Here is a 17,240-nt window from a genome sequence, read left to right on the forward strand (position 1 = left end):
CCACATCGGGCTCCCTGCTCGGCGGGAAGCCTGCTTCTCCCTCTCCCACTCCCCCTGCTTGTGTTCCTGCTCTCGCTGTCTCTCTCTGTCAAATAAATAAAATCTTTAAAAAAAAAAACACACTCACACACAAATGAGCTGAAGCCTCCCTTTATTTTCTGCAATATCAGTCAATGGCCCCTCAATAAACAGGGATGAGAGATTCTTAATAATGCGTAAGGTTTACTTCGCTAAAGCTACTTCGCTAAATGTTCCTCCTGATTTCAGTGATTGTCTAAAGAAAGGATTAGAAAATGCTAATCACATTAGGTTTGGGCTCTATGTAATTATGTTTCATAAGGCATGATTTGGTCAGTGGCATATCTAATTCTGATTAATACGATGTTTTTAATAGACAAAACAACTACTAAATAAACAATGCTGAGGGTAGCATTTAAGCTGGCAAAATAGTTTCCACAGGTTGTTTCAGGAAGGATATCTGAGACTATTATTAACAGCAATCTTTCTCTCCACCACACCCCACCCCACTGCCCCCTGCTCCTCATATTTTCTCCTTCCTTCGACTTCTTTGCCTCTATTCAGGCCACCAGAACTACTTGACCCCACAAATGACCCACAGCCTACTCAAGTCTACTGCTCACATGCCAATGCACATGAGCCTCAGAGGACATCAATACCTCACTAGCTGTGTGGCAATCTCTCTGTGCCTGTTTCCTCTCCTATAAAGGGAAGATGAAAATAGCATGCCTATTTCAATTAAATTAATTAAATAAATTACCTGTTAATCACTTACAACAGTACCCATCAAATAGTATATATAAATGTTTATTAAAGAAATAAGGGGCGCCTGGGTGGCTCAGTTGTTAAGTGTCTGCCTTTGGCTCAGGTCATGATCCCAGGGTCCTTGGATCGAGCCCTGCATCAGGCTCCCTGCTCAGCGGGAAGCCTGCTGCTCCCTCTCCCACTCCCCCTGCTTGTGTTCCCTCTCTCGCTGTGTCTCTCTCTGTCAAATAAATAAATCTTAAGAAAAAAAAAAGAAAGAATACCTTCTCCTCACACCCATTAGGATAGCTATTATCAAAAAACAACAAGAAAAACTATCAAGGAAACAAGTGTTGGTGAGGATGTGGAGGAACAGGAACTCTTGTACACTGCTATAGGCAATGGAAAATGGTACACGGCTATGGGGAACAGTATGATGGTCCCTCAAAAATTTAAAAATAGAATTACCATCTGATTCAGCAATTCCACTTCTGAGTATATATCCAAAAGAACTGAAAGCAGGATCTCCAAAAGATATTTGTATACCCATGCTCATTGCAGCATTATTCACAATAGCTAAGAGGTGGGAGCCACCCAAGTGTCCATTATTGGATGAATGGATAAGCAAAAGGTGATATCTACATACAAAGGAGTATTATTCAACCTTAAAAAGGAAGGAAATGCTGACACCTGCTACATCATGGACGAACCCTGAGGACATTTCATGAGGTTAAATGAAATAAGCCAGTCACAGGAAGACAAATACTGTATGAATTCATTGATATGAGGTACCTAGAGTAGCCAAAGTCATAGAGACAGAAAGTATAATGCTGGTAGCCAGGGGCTGGGAGAGGGGAAGACGGGGAGTGATAGGTACAGAGTTTCAATTTACAAGAGGGAAGAGTTATGGGGAGGGATGGTGGTGGCAGCTGCACAACAATGTGAATATATTTAATCCCACTGAACTATACAATTAAAAATGGTTAAGATGGTAAACTTTATGTGTATTTTAACACAATATAAAGAAGCAAAGAATACCTTACTTCGGCACAATTCTTTACAGCCACTTTGAAAGTACTACTTTTCACACATTATTTCAATTCACCTTCAACATTCTGTAGGACCATGGCTCTGTTTTCCAGATAGGAAAACCAAGGCCAAGTGATTTTTGCCAGTTAACAAGAGGGATTAGTAGTGGAATTAAGTCACATGTATGTTTTCTCCGTTTGCCAGGACTCTTTCCACTACATAATCCCACTGAAAATGTTAAATGAAAAGTCTGAACAGCTTAAAATATGAGGAAAAAACATAACGGAATCTCCATAAAGAGGCAGACAGGACTGAAAATTATACTTGGGCTCTATTTTTAGACTCTGCCCCATCCTGGCTCCCCTAACTTTGGGCGTGTCAGCTACTCTCAGTGCTCAGGGCAGCTACTGAGGCCAAGGGTTCACGTTTCTTTTCTTTTGGGAAAGGGTTCGTGATCTCCTCTGAGAATGAGATGAAAAAGAGGAGACGTCTCTCCACAGATGAACGCGCAAAAAACAAAACCCGGAAGCCCACCCAGACCTCCAGGTTGGAAATTCCTGAGCGAGCCCAACCCCCTTCCGTGTCAAGGAAGCTGAAGCCAGATGGGGAGAGAAGGGGAGATGCCCAGGGTACCTCCCGACTTTGACGTTCTGAGAAGGGGTCGGAGCCTCTCACAGTCACCGCCGCCACCCTAGCCGCCGGGTCCGGAAGGCCGATAAGACCCAGGGGCCCTCGGAGGGTCCCGACGCCCCAAGCCACCGCGGCGGACACGGTCGGCTGCTAGGAGGCGGCTCCTCGGACCCGACGAGACGGGTACTCACCTTTCTCCAGAGGCGCTGGCTCCTCCTCGACCGCCCAGCCCGTGCACTCCGGCTGCGGAATCATAGCCTGCGACCCCAGCCCGACACCCCCCAGCAATCCGTCAGCCATTTCAAATTTCCGCGGGCAGCCGCCTAGCCCGGTAACAAGGTGACGCAGGCGTTTCTGATTGGATGGTGGCCGAGGCTCTCGGGCCAATTAAAGGAAAGCGTACGTTGCCCCATTTCCGAACGAGCTCCACCCTCTCCAGCCTCCTCTAATCCCGGTAACAGCGCCTTTGCGCCACCTGCTGGGCGGGCGGACCGCTCTTCCCGTCCTCGCTCTTGGTCTTTTGTTTACTGTGAGTAACGTGGACAAAATTGAACTGAAACGTAATTTGGGATGATTTTGAAACATTACCAAGCCATGCCTGGAAATGGGTATTAGCATAAGAAGCACTGAATTGGGGATCAAAAAACATAGCATTTAGACTTGTTTCTGCCATTACGAGTGGTATTATCTTAAGCAAGTCACTTGACCCGTCAGAAGGTCATCTTCAGTTGTAATAGTGTATTGGCCTAGGTGGCTGTGAACTTTTCATCACTAAAAATCAGCCTCAGTGTCTCTCAACATCCCCCCCCAACCTCTCTCTCATTTGCTATGTATGCACACACACAATATTTTCAAAGAATGTCAAATCAAATTTAGTAAGTAAAAGTATGTTTTACCCATAATTATTAATCAAAGCTAACTGTAATCTCCAATAATAACAGCTAACATGTATTGAGTATTGTGTGCAAGACATCACCTATACTATCTTTTTTTCCAGTTTTATTGAGAAATAATTGACCTACATCATCCTATAAGTTTAAGGCATGCAGTGTAACAATTTGATTTACATATATTGTGAAATGATTACCACAGTAGGTCCAGCTAACATCCATTTTCAAAGGTAGCTACAATAAAAATAAAAGAAAGAAGAAAAGAAGAAAAGAAAAAAAAAATTTTTCTCCTTGTGATGAGAGGATTTAGTCTCTTAACTTTTCTGTAGATCAGACAGCACTGTTAGCTATAGTCATCCTGTTGTATATTACGTACCCGCATTATTTTATTCAATCTTCAAAAAAATCCTGTGAGACAGGAAATGTTATTATTCTCATTTTACATTTGAGGAAACAGAGTCACCAAGAAGTAAACTAACTTGTCCAATTTAACCCAGCACAGTCAAGATTATAAACCAGCCAAACTCCGGAAGCCACCCCTTTATGCTTCAGCTGGGCCATGACCTGTCAGAACCGAGGTGGGCGGGTGATGGCAGAGGTTACCAGAACACCAAGTGGGCTGGTCCCACAGAAGGCCAAGAGCCTGGTTGTGACAGGCTATGCAGTCTTTCATAGGGAAAATGTATCCACTTACTGACTTGAAGGAATACCTTGGGTAAAGTCCCTCAGATCCCTTATGACTGAAACAAAATGAAGCCAGAGGAGGCAACTGTGGAAACCTGCACTTAATTCCACTACCTTTTCCAGGAAATACGATTTCTTTGACTCTTTTGTACAGCATCTGACCTTACACTTATTCATTCACCGAGCAAATATTTATTGAGTTCCACAAGGTGAAAACACACAAAACAAGAAAAATCAAGACAAGCATCAGCCCTTGAAGATGAAGCTAGCTTTCTCATTATTGTCCTTTTAGCCCTCCCGCCCGCAAACACCACAGGTAGCAGGATTTCTCCTCACCTTTTTCCCTCAGCCCTGGAGACAACATAGCTCTCTTCTTGTTCAATTACCAAATATTTCATCAGCTGTCAAGATATTACCCAAACCAGTGCTTCTGGAAAAGTCTTGGAAAGGAACAGGAGACCACAGAGTCAGAGACAAAATATCTATGCTGCTGCAAACTCCATTAAGGACAAATTATTTATTAAACTGGATGCATTTCCAAACCTTCATCAGTGTTTATTCATTACTTGCTCAATCATATCAAAAGTTTTTACAGTTTTCCCCTAAGTGGAGACCTGTAAGGTACACACATTTCTTCGGAGTTTGCCTTCCCTACCCCCTCTCTGTTATCCTAAGGAAAGGATTTTTTTCCTTCTTCCTTTCCACTTGTGGCCTATCTCAACCTTCCACCTACCCTAAGTTTAGGATGGCACCCATTATTCCCACTCTTTTCTATATCTTTTCTTTTTTCACATATTTTATTTTATTTATTTATATGAGAGAGTGAGAGTGAGAGAGATCACAGAGGGAGAGGGAGAAGCAGACGCACAGCTGAGCAGGGAGCCCAATGCGGGGCTTGATCCCAGGACCCCGAGATCATGACCCGAGCTGAAGGCAGACGCTCAACTGAGTGAGCCACCCAGGTGCCCCTCTTTTTTATATCTTTGCTCTCTTTCCCACCACTAGGTCCTTATATTATGTCTACACAAGGACTCAAAACTAACTGCCTTCCCCAAAAATCTCCCCAAAGTCCGGTTGCAATCCTAAGATACAGCCTATGTGCTTTCTTTCTCTATAGTGCATTCCTCTCCTGCTTTCCTGAGGGCCAGTAGCTCCCTCCATCACCCTCCACTTCACGGGAGCACTGACTGCCCAGCACCCCTCCTCTGTCGTCTTTCCTCCCTTGGCGTCTGGTTGCTCACTCTCCTGGTCTTCCTTCCTGCCCTTGTTCCTCTTCCTTCCCCTCAGGTTCCCTAAACCTAGGGGTTTCCCAAAGGCAGGTCCTGACTCCACCTTTCTCAGGAGGAAACATAAGTGAGTGAAGAGGGCCAAGGACTGTGGCAATCACTGTAAGCACACAGGAAAGTGGATTTGCTGATTCACTTGACAAATAATAAACATATAGAGTGTAGACTAAGTGCCAGACAGCGTTCTAGATTCAAGGGAAATGGGCAAACAAGACAGGTAAGGCCCCTGTCTGCATGGAATTCACAGCCTAATGAGGATACACAATGAACAAGTAAAAAAAAAAAAAAAACAATTAACAAGAGTCTATTATGAAAAAATACTAAAAATAAAATAAAATTTAGTGATATGATAGAGAATGATGAGTGAAGAGGAAAAATTCAGATTTTTATGTGAAAATGCCTGATTTTCAAGTAACAACTATTTTTTTAAAAAACTTAAACACTATGCAACCCAGAAAAACTTATTTCCTAGGCCAGCTCTGACCCATGGGCCACTAGATTGCAGCCTGTGTTCTAAGCCCCAACAACTCAAAGTATAGCCCAGGGGCCAGGAGCTTGTTAGAAATGCAGAGTCTCTCCCCCACCCCCAGATCTGCTGGATGGGAATCTGCATTTCAACAAGATCCCTAGTCCCCGACGACATCATTCATATTTGACACAAAGCCCTTCACACCTGACTTCTCTCCTGCCGCCAGTTCAGTTTTCATCTTTCTGCTGGAACACTTGACCTGGAATTCTTGCCCCTGATTCACATTCACTGTGCTGTAAAGCCAAACTCAAGTGCAGTTTACCTTCCAGCATACATGACACTCATCTCACTCCACCTTCCCTGCCACAGCCCCATAGGGCCACCACCATCTCCCATTCAGGCTGTCAAAATGGCATCTGGGAACTCACCCTGTCTGAGAAGACTTCCCCCACCCTCTCACTTGCTTCCAGAATCAATTGCTCCCCTTTCACTGCTCCTACTACAGGGGTCTCAAGCATAAATGCCCAGAATGGCCAGGCAACTGACATAAGAAAAGAAGTGGACCCCTGTGTGAGTCCTATAGGAAGTAGTGATGGACCCCGTGTTGGCATGTTGGTTTTCCAAAAGAAGCCAGAAATCTGATTTTTATAAGAACTCTCCCATATTAAAAAGTTGGCAACTAATTTTAGAAACTTAAACACTGTGCCAGCCAAATAAACATATCTGTAGAACATCAGTTGGCAACTTCAGAGATTTAATCTACTCGCGACATTGATCAGAGACATTGCTATAGGTTCTTTGAAGACAAGTACCTCGTCCCATTCATCTCTGTATTGCTGGCACTGACGACTAAACTTCACTTAGTAAAGGGACAAACTAAATTAATACTGCTCCTCTTATATAAAATGTGTGAAGAGAGACAGATAGACAGACAACAGGCCCAAAATGGAGTCACTTGGGCTAAATTCACATCACCAAACCTAGATTTAATACCTAATCTAACTGCAGTTTCAACCTCTCCCAGGACTGTAATCTTAAACCATAAAATCTGGAACTTCCCTGTTAGAACTAGTGAGGTAATCCACTTGATAGACCCCTTCTGCCCCCAAAGTAGGATGAGGTCGCACTTCTTCCTTGCCCCTGTCCCCTTCTGCTTATAAAATCTCCCATTTTGTTCAGCTTTTTGGAGCTCCTTTCTATCTGCTAGACAAGTTGCTGACCTATTCATGAATCACTGAATAATGCCCATAAGATCTTTAAGGTTTATTCAGTTGAATTTTGTTTTTTTAACAAATGTAATATTACAACACCATTAAACCAAAGGCTCAGGATTAGAATCAAGTGGCCGGGGGCCTGGACCACTCCTGCGGCTGCTGCCCAAAGGCCTCCTGGAATCACAGACGAATCATTAGCCTGTTTCCTAAGTCAGAGTCACTGAAGGCTACCTGGATTGAGGGCCCTCGGCTCCCAAACCAGCCCACTACCTTCCCCAAGGACAGAAACCCCTCTAAGCTGGTGGGTGATTCTTTGTATAGCTGAAGGCTATGACCCTCTGGGAGACAGGGGTGCACTATAGTCCCACTAAGCCAATATAGAAGGTCACTGCCCATCCACATGAACGAGTTTCCAGGAGCAGACATAAATCAGGATAGGCAGTGCAAATTCTGACCAACACGGATGGGTACGGAGAGGCCCCAGAGCCTGGGAGGGGTCCCACTGGAAGAGGCTTGTCCCTCCACCTGCTGTTGTAGGGAGCTCCATGTGGGCCCAGGGTGGGCAGGTATTCCACGATGTCCACTCTGGGACAGGGAGAGACAAGATGCTAGGTCTCTGCTACTCTGATTTGAAAGTCTGGGGACCCCATTAACAAGAACAAAAACAAAGCAAGCAAGCCAGGCCTGAATTTTGGGTTGTATTTTCCACTAGAGGGCAGCTTAAACTTTCAAAAGAAAATAACTCTTCAGCACTTGGTAAAACGTTGAGTTCTCTCAGCAAGTCTCCTCTTGAGCCTCCAGGCCCTGTGTGAGGCTCTGGGATGGGAAGGGAACAAATAAACATAGCTCTTCCCTCGTGGAGTTCACGGTCCAGTGGGAGAGAGACATATTAAACAAGAGAACACTCCATGAATGTGAAGTCAGAACCTGGTATAACTACCGTTAAGGAGAGAGAATCCCAGAGCAGGAACCTCTTTGCACTGGGGGCCGTGGGAAGACCTCACTAAGGGGAGGATACTGGGCTGAAACCTTCAGGATGAGGCAGAAGCAGCCATGGTAGGAGGTTGCAGGGGATTCAGGAGGATGAGGGGAATCCAGGAAGGAGAGTCGGGTGATGCAAGAAGAGGGCAGTCCCAGCTCTAGAGGCTCTGAGGCAGGAGAGAGTTCTGTGTGTTGCAGAAACAGAACATAGTCCTTCAGTAGAGAGTGTGAGGGAGGAAGTGGCTCACAAGACGACTGTTGGGGTAACAAAGCCTCAAAGGCCATCTTTCGTAAGAAGTTCAGATTTTATTCAACATGTAATGGGATACCATTGATGAGCTTCAAGGAAAAAGAGGTGATTTGACTGGCGCTCTGGCAAAAGCGTTCTGGCCGCTGTACTTAGAATGCATTGCAGAGGGATTTGGGCATTTGGGTACATCTGCTGCCTGCCCACATAGATTGTGTAAAACACAGGAACACCCCACATTTGCACAGCGCTCTCCAGTTTGCAAAAGTGATTTCACTTGATCCTCAACCCTCTGCCCAATTTCTTTCCCCCTCCGACTTTACTATGAGATGTTTACCTGGAAGAAATTTGTTCGGTGAATTCTCATGAGTCAACCAAAGTCAGAGGGATCTGTAAATGGGGGAGTCTGGATTCTAACCAAGGTCTGCTGGACTTCCAATCCAGGACTCTTCTAATCTTGACGTTAACCATCTGGTCCAAATACATATTACTTTATATACTTGTGTAGATAGATATAAATATATTTATACATCTGTATTTTTATTTTATTTAGTATTTATTTACATTTGTCTAACATATCAAGTAAAAGTGATTCCTATATCCTGATCTTCAAAACCCTGTAGAGAATAGTTCAGGCATTTAGCTCTCTATATGTCTGGACATATGCAGTCTAGGGAACTAGTACAGGTCAGATTTGGAAAATTATTAAGAAAATTCAGAAGCAGAAAAAGAGCGAGTGCCGCTCATCTAGCCCCCCCCCCCCCACTCCAACTCTTGGACATCACCAACCTGCACAGCCCAGTGTTTATGTTTACATTAACCAACTGTAAGAACATAGATGAGTACTTCTGCTTCTAGCTGGGGATGAGTAACGGGGACTAAACTTACGTTCTCACAATAAACAACAAACTGGACAAAATATATGAAACAACAGTTTTCAAACAACAGCTGTTGCAGGACCATGGTCCCTGAGAGAAGAGAAGTGAATGGCATGAATCCTGTGACTGCCCTGCCTTTGTACCAGAGGCAGTTTCCTGGTTGTGCTGTATGAAAGGGGTCTTAAGCAGAGTCTGGCATCTCAGAGCTGAGGACACAGAGATTGGAGTTTGGACAGACAGGCTTGGGATTTTGAGGAATGAAGACCAGGAAAAAGAGCCGATCACAAAAAAACTTCCAGCAATCAGCAGAAAATTCCCCTCTGGTCTGTTCCTGAATACTGAGTCACAGATGCATAGGGTGGGACTTCAGGAGGCACGGCCAAGAAGCTCTAAGTTAAATAAGTACTCACAACTCACACAGGCCTGAGAGACATTTGACTTCAGACCAGCCAGAAAGGAGACTCCTCAAAGGACTAGTATCTAAAATATATAAAGAACTTTCAAAACCCTGCAGTAAAAAAAAAAAAATTTAATTAGAAAATTGGCAAGAGACATGATCAGACATTTCACTGAAGGAGACTTAAGGATGGCAAATAAGTACATGAAAAAAATGTTCAGTATCATTAGCCATTAAGGAAATGACAATTAGAACCACAAGAGGAAGGGCGCCTGGGTGGCTCAGTCGGTTAAGTGTCTACCTTCGGCTCAGGTCATGATCCCAGGGTCCTGGGATCAAGTTCCACATCAGGCTCCCTGCTCAGCAGAGAGCCTGCTTCTCTCTCTCCCTCTGCTGCTCCTCCTGCTTGTGTGCTCTCTCTCTCTGTGTCAAATAAATAAATAAAATCTTAAAAAAAAAAACACACAACGAGATATTACTAACACCTGTCAGAATAGTTAAAATAAAAAATAGTGAAAACACCAAATCCTGCTGAGGATACAGAGCAACTGGATCACTCAAACATTGATGGCAGGAATGTAAAATGGTAAAACTACTCTGGAAAACAACTACTCTGGAAAACATTTTGGCAGTTTCTTAAAAAAAACTAAACATGCAACTACTATATGACCTACAATTCCACTCCCCACCCAAAAAAATACTGCTTCCAGCCCCTGTCAACCACTGATCTGCTTTCTGTCACTACAGATTTGTCTTTTCTCGGTCTCATATGAGTAAAATCATATAGTATGTTTTCTTTTTGTTTTTGCCTTCTTTAACTTAGGATAATGCTTTTGAAATCCACCTACATTGTTGCATACAACAGTATTTCCTTATTTTTATTCCCATTGTATGGAAGTTTTCCCCACAATTTATTTAACCATTCACTTGTTGTTAGGTATTTATGTTGTATCACATTTTTGACCATTATCAATAAACCTTTTATGAATATTTGAATATGAGTCATTTTGTGATCATGTCTTCATCTTTCCTGAGTAAATACCTGGGAATGGAATTTCTATGTCACATAAGTATGTGTTTAACTTTTGGGGAAAAAATACCAAATTATTCCTTAAGTGGTGTGATAGGGAATTTTATGTATCACCTTCACTGGGTCATGGGGTGCCCAGATATTTGTTCAAACATTATTCTGGGTGTTTCTATGAGGTGTTTTGGATGAGATTAACACTTAAATTCCTAAACTGAGTAAAGCAGGCTACTCCCTAAGGTAGGTGGGCATCATCCAATCCACTGAGGGCTGGAATAGAACAAATACTTATTATATATATAATATATAATATATATTATTGGTTCTTTGTTTCTAGAGAACCCTGACTAATACAGATTTTGGTACTGAGAGTGGTTCTAGAGGAACAGAAATATAGGGATGAATTTTCTGAATTTGTCCTGGGATTTCTAAAATTGACTCTCTAATCTGATTAGATTTAAAAATACCAGTGGCTTCTATTTCCAGTAAAGAGAGCACAGATAGTCCATGGTGTGACCTGGTAATCAAGAGATGCAAAATATCTCCATTGGATACTCCTAATAAACCACTTGTAGGAAGCAAGAAGCTGAGGGACTGTGTATATGATACTTTTGAACATTTTTTTAAGACTAATGAATATAATGACATTGGTTGGTTGCTCCCATATCACTGGGCAAACTACATAGAAAAAGATAAGCTTAGGGATCTAAATTTCCAGATCAAATGCCACATAAATGACCTGAAAGCTTCCATGTATGCCCTGAAACAGACCCTTCTCCCCTGTAGTTGCAGGGCTGAGATTGTTGAAAAACAAAGACAGAATCTCACCTTGCCACTGGCTGAATTACAAGGCAGGTTGAACTCCCAGCCTCACAGGGGTCTACTGGTAAGGTGAGGGCATTGATTGGGAAGCAAAGGGATCCTATAAGGTGGAAGAGGGATGTGTCAGAAACATTGATAAAGTTAGGGACATTGACCCCCTAAATTCTGATGGATCTTTGCAGTGGAAATGGTCTCCCCAATCCCAATGGAAGCAGCAGCCTCTCCACCCCTGTCAGAGGATATTAACCCTGCCCTGTCTAAGGAAACTGTAATGGCCTCCCCTAAGGCACTTGCCTTGCAAGACAATGCTGATTCTCCTCAGGACTCATCCCCACCACCCCTTTTGCTTCTTGACCTATAACTAGACTCAAGTCTCACCAGGTCCTTAAAGGTAAAGAACAAAGTGTGACCCATGAGGAGATATGCTATACTCCAAAAGAACTAATTGAGTTTATACAAGCAGAAATCCATAGAACATGTGCCTAAATGAATACGAGGAGGGTGGGATAATGGTGGAAGTAACATAAAACTGGATAAGGCCAAATTTATTAATATGGCCTCAATAAGCAGAGATTCTGCATTTAATGTAGCAACTCAGAGAATTAGAAAGGACTTTAACTTGGGTTTTGGCCACAAAAGGTGGACCCAGTGAACAAATTGGAAGTGCCCAACATGCTTTGGTTTAATGAAGAGGTTGGGATTCGAAGCCTTAGGAAGGTTGGAATGTTAGAATAGATTTGTCATTTAAGACCTACTTACCCACACTGGAGGGTTCAGAAAACATACCTTTCACCACTACTGTGAGAAATAAATTTCTGAGGGCAACTCTATCCTTGAAGAGCTCCATAATGACTCTTCCTGTAGGCCAGACCTTGCAATGGGCACTGCAGCCACTGAATTAGGAAACCTAAATGCAATGGGAGTAATTGGGTCCTAGGGTGGCAGGGGCCAAGTGAGGGCACTCAACCACCAGAAGAAAAGTGGGCGTGGTTACTGGTAATCCACAGCAGAGTCAAAGCTGCGATCAGAATGGTCTGACACAGATCTATGGTGCTGGCTAATTGATCATGGTGTTCTTAGAAGTGAAATAGGAAGCCAACAGAATTCTTACTGACCTGTATAAGCAGAAAAATTCTGCATGGAGTAAATAAAAGTCTAACTTGAACCATAAAAACATAGTCACTGTGCTTCAACCAATTCCCAGACTTGAGCCAGTTTACACACCCAGAGTCCCTTGAATGAAGAGGAGGATGGGTCCCCTTACTATACTGCCAAAATTTTATACAATTAATTTTTCTTCTAGCCTTCCCCAAAGGGACCTACACCTTTTTCCAGGGTAACTATGTACTGGGGAACAGAAAATAAGCAGAACTTTGTGGGACCTCTAGACACTGGCTCTGAACTGACTCTAGTTCCAGAAGACCCAAAATGTCACTGTGGGTAGGGCTAATGGGGGTCAAATGATCAATGGAGTGTTAGCTCCAGTCCACCTCACAGTGGGGCCAGTTGGTCCCCAAACCAATTCTGTGGTCATTTTCCCAGTTCCAGATTTCATCATTAGAATAGATATACAAAGCAAGAGGCAAAATCCCACATTGCCTCCCCAACCTCTGGTATGAGGGCTATTATGGTGCAAAAACCAAGTCTAGTGAAGGTCACTAGAACTGCCTCTACCAAGGAAAATGGTGAACCAAAAGTAATACCACATTCGTGACAGGATTGCAGAGATTAGTGCCACCATCAAAGACTTGAAGGGTGCAGGGATAGTGATTCCCACCACATCCCCATTCAACTTGTCTATTCAGCCTGTGCAGAAGACAGATAAATCTTAGAGAATCACACAGATTATTGTAAGCTTAACCAGGGGGTGACTCACATTCCAGGTGCTGTGCCAGATGTAGTTTCCTGGCTTGAGCAAATCAGCACATCCTCTGGTACCTGATAGGCAGCTATTTCTGCATCCCTATCTGTAAGACCCACCAGAAACAGTTTGCTTTCAGCTGACAAAGCCAGCAATACAATTTTACTATCCTACTGTAGGGGCATTATCAGCTCTCCAGCCCTGTGTCATAATTTAGTTCACAGAGATTCTGATCACCTTTCCCTTGCACAGGATACCACACTGGTCCATTATATTGATGACTTTATGCTGATTGGACCTAGTAAGCAAGAAGTAGCAACTACTCCAGACTTATTAGTAAGACATTTGCATGCCAGAAGGTGGAAAATAAATCTAAAAAAAATTCAGGGGCTTTCTACCCCAGTGAAATCTCCAGGGGTTCAATAGTGTGGGGCATATTCATAATGACATTTTTCTAGATATGTCTCCTGAAGCAAGGGAAACAAAAGCAAAAATAAACTATTAGGATTACATCAAAATAAAATGCTTCTGCCCAGCAAAGAAAACAATCAACAAAACTAAAAGGCAATCTACAGAATAGGAGAAGATATTTGCAAATGATATCCGATAAAGGGTTAGTATCCAAAATATATAAAGAACTTATACAACTCAAGACCCAAAAACCAAATAATCCAATTTTAAAATGGGCAGAAGACATGAACAGACATTACTCTAAAGAAGACATCCAGATAGGCAACAGACACATGAAAAGATGCTCAACACCACTCAGGGAAATGCAAATCAAAACTACAATGAGATGTCACCTCACACCTGTCAGAATGGGCTAAAATAAAAAACATAAGAAACAACAAGTGTTGGTGAGGATGTGAAGAAAAAGTAACCCTCTTGCGGATGCCTGGATGGCTCAGTCAGTTAAGCGCCTGCCTTTGGCTCAGGTCATGATCCCAGGGGCCTGGGATTGAGCCCTGCGTCAGCTCCCTGCTCAGTGGGGAGCCTGCTTCTCTTTCTCCCTCTGCCATTTCCCCCACTTGTGCTCTCTGGCTCTATTTCTCTGTCAAATAAATAAAATCTTAAAAAAAAAAAAAAGAAAGAAAGAAAAAGGAACCCTCTTGCTGTGTGGGAATGCAAACTGGTGCAGCCACTCTGGAAAACAGTATAGAGGTGCCTAAAAAAGTTAAAAACAGAACTACCCTATGATCTACTATCGCACTACTCGGTATTTACCCAAAAAATAGGAAAACACTAATTCAGAAGGATACATGCACCCCTGTGTTTATAGCAGCATTATCTACAATAGCCAAATTATGGAAGTAGCCCAAGTGTCCATTGGCAGATGAATGGATAAAGAAGATGTGGTATATATACACAATGGATTATTATTCAGCCGTAAAAATAATGAAATCTTGCCATTTGCAATGACATGGATGGAGCTGGAGAGTATAATACTAAATGAAATAAATCAGAGAAAGACAAATACCGTATGATTTCACTCATATATGGGATTTAAGAAACAAAACAAACAAACAAAGGAAAAAAAGAAAAGAGACAGAAAACAAATCAAGAAACAGACTCTTAACTATAGAGAAGAGAACAAACTGATGGTTACCAAAGGGGAGGTGGGTTGGGCGATGGGTGAAATAGGTGATGGAGATTAAGGAGGACACCCGTCATGATAACCACCAGATGATGTATGTAGGTGTTGAATCACTATATTGTATACCCAAAAATAATATAACACTATATGCTAACTATAATGGAATTAAAATAAAAACATAATAAAAAATAGTGTGGGGCATACTGAGATATCCCTTCTAGGACAAAAGTTAAGTTACTCATCCAGCCCCTCCCACAAAAGAGACATAATGCCTAGTGAGGCTCTTTGGATTTTGGAGGCAACATATTCCTAATCTGTGTGTGTTACTTGGGCCCATTTACCAAGTGACCCAAAAAGCTGCTAGTTTTGCATAGAGCCCAGAACGGGAGAAGGCTCTGCAATAAGTCCAGGCTGCTGTGCACGCTGCTCCACCACTTGGGCCATATGATCCAGCAGATCCAATGGTGCTTGAAGGGTCATTGGCAGGTGAAGATGCTGCCTGGAGCCTTTGGCCAGGCCCTATAGATGAATCACAGCCCAGATTCCCTAGATTTGGGAATCCTCTTGGATAATGACCCCGTTTTTGAGCAGGTTCTTCACCTGCTACTGGGCCTTAGCAAAGACTAAACACTTAACCCTGGGTTAGCAAATTATCACGCAAACTGAGATGCCCATCATGAACTGGGTGATATTTGACCCACCAAGCCATTACATGCACAGTAGCACTCCATCATCAGATAGAAACAATATATACCTGAGCAGACCCTGATGGTGTAAGTTACATTAAGAAGTGACCCAAATATCCATGATCCCCACTCCTACAACACTGCCTTGTCTCTCCTAGCCCGAACCTATGGCCTTGTGGGGAGTTCCCTACAATCAGTTCACACAGGAAGAAAAGAGTTTTCCGATGGTTCTGTACAACATATAAGCAGCATTTGAAAGTGAGCACCTGCAGCATAACAGGGACATCCCTTAGGACAGTGGTGAAGAGAAGGCCTCCCAGTGAGCAGAACTTCAAACAATCCACTTGTTTGTTCACTTTGTGACTGCATATAGATTCATGGTCTGTGGCCAATGATTTGGATAGTCAAAGGCTTGGAAAGAACATGATTGGAAAATTTTTGACAAAGAAATTTGGAAACAGATATGGAATAGACCCCTCTTAATGAGTATAAAAATGTGAAGATATTTTGTGTCCCATTTGAATGTTCACCAAAGAGTGACCTCAGCAGAGGATGATTTTAATAATCAAGCAGATAGGGTGACCTATTGTATGGATACCAGTGCTCCTCTTTCCCCAGCCACCCTGTCATTGCCCAGTGTATTCATGAAGAACATGGCCATGGTAGCAAGAACAGAAGTTATGCATGGACTTCCACTCACCAAAGTGGCTTCAGCCACAACTGAGTGCCCAATCTGCCAACAGCAAAAACTTATACTTGAGTCCCAGAAATGGTATCATTCCCAGGGTGATCAGCCAACTACCTGGTGTCAGGTTGATTACCTTGGACCACTTACGTGATTCTTCTTGTTCTTACTGCTATAATACTTACTCTGGATATGTACTTGCCTTCCCCGCATGCAATGTTTCTGCCAAAACTATTATCCATGGTCTTATAGAATAGCTTATCCACCATCGTGGTATTCCACAGCGCATTGTTTCGGATCAAGAAACTTCACAGCAAAAGAAATGTGGCGATTGGCCATGCTCATGGAATTTTTGTCATGTTCTCTACCATCCTGAAGCAGCTGGTTTGACAGCAGAATGGCCTTTTGAAGACTCTGTTAAGCACCAGCTAGTGGCAATGCATTGTAGAGTTGGGGCAAAGCTTTCCAAAAGGCTGTATATGCTCTGAATTAGTGCCAATATATGGTACTGTTTCTCCCATAGCCAGGATCCATGAATCCAGGAATTCAAGAGGTGGAAATGAGAGTGATGCCACTTACTTTTACTCTTAATGACCCATTAGCAAAATTTTTTCTTCCTGTACCCACATTACACTCTCCTGGCCTAATTAAGACCTAATTAAGGTCTTAATTCTAGTGGGAGGAATGCTTCTGCCAAGAGACACAACAATGATTCTATTGACCTGTAAGATAAGACTGCTACCAGGCCACTTTGGGCTCCTCATACCTCTGAATTAACAGGCAAAGAAGGGAGCTATTGTGCCATCTGGGGTGATTGATCCTGATCACCAAAGGGAAATTTGACCAGGGAGGTAAGGAAGAGTCTGAAATACAAGAGATCCTTTAGGGTGTCTCTTATATTACCATGCCTTGTGATTAAAGTCAATGGAAAACTACAATAAGTCAATCCAGGCAGGACGACTAATGACCCAGCCTCTTCAGGGATGAAGATTTGGGTCACCCCACCAGGTGAAGAACTATGACCAACTGAGGTGCTTGTTTAGAGCAAAGGGAATCCAAAATGAAGAGTGAAAGTTGTTATAAATACCAGCCACGAGC

At 42.9% G+C, this 17,240-nt stretch overlaps 1 protein-coding gene across 1 annotated transcript in view; it reads right to left on the reverse strand.

Annotated features, from left to right (window-relative positions):
* SHCBP1 (SHC binding and spindle associated 1) overlaps positions 1-2,721 on the reverse strand; it is a 28,424-nt gene extending 25,703 nt beyond the window's left edge. The window contains exon 1 of the mRNA XM_032424425.1: positions 2,613-2,721. Coding sequence (XP_032280316.1) covers positions 2,613-2,721 — 109 coding nt within the window. The remainder of the gene's footprint in view (positions 1-2,612) is intronic.
* Positions 2,722-17,240: the final 14,519 nt, after the last annotated feature.

The sequence above is a fragment of the Phoca vitulina genome, unplaced genomic scaffold (genome assembly GCF_004348235.1).
Source record: "Phoca vitulina isolate PV1807 unplaced genomic scaffold, GSC_HSeal_1.0 scaffold30, whole genome shotgun sequence".
In the NCBI taxonomy this organism is placed as follows: domain Eukaryota; kingdom Metazoa; phylum Chordata; class Mammalia; order Carnivora; family Phocidae; genus Phoca; species Phoca vitulina.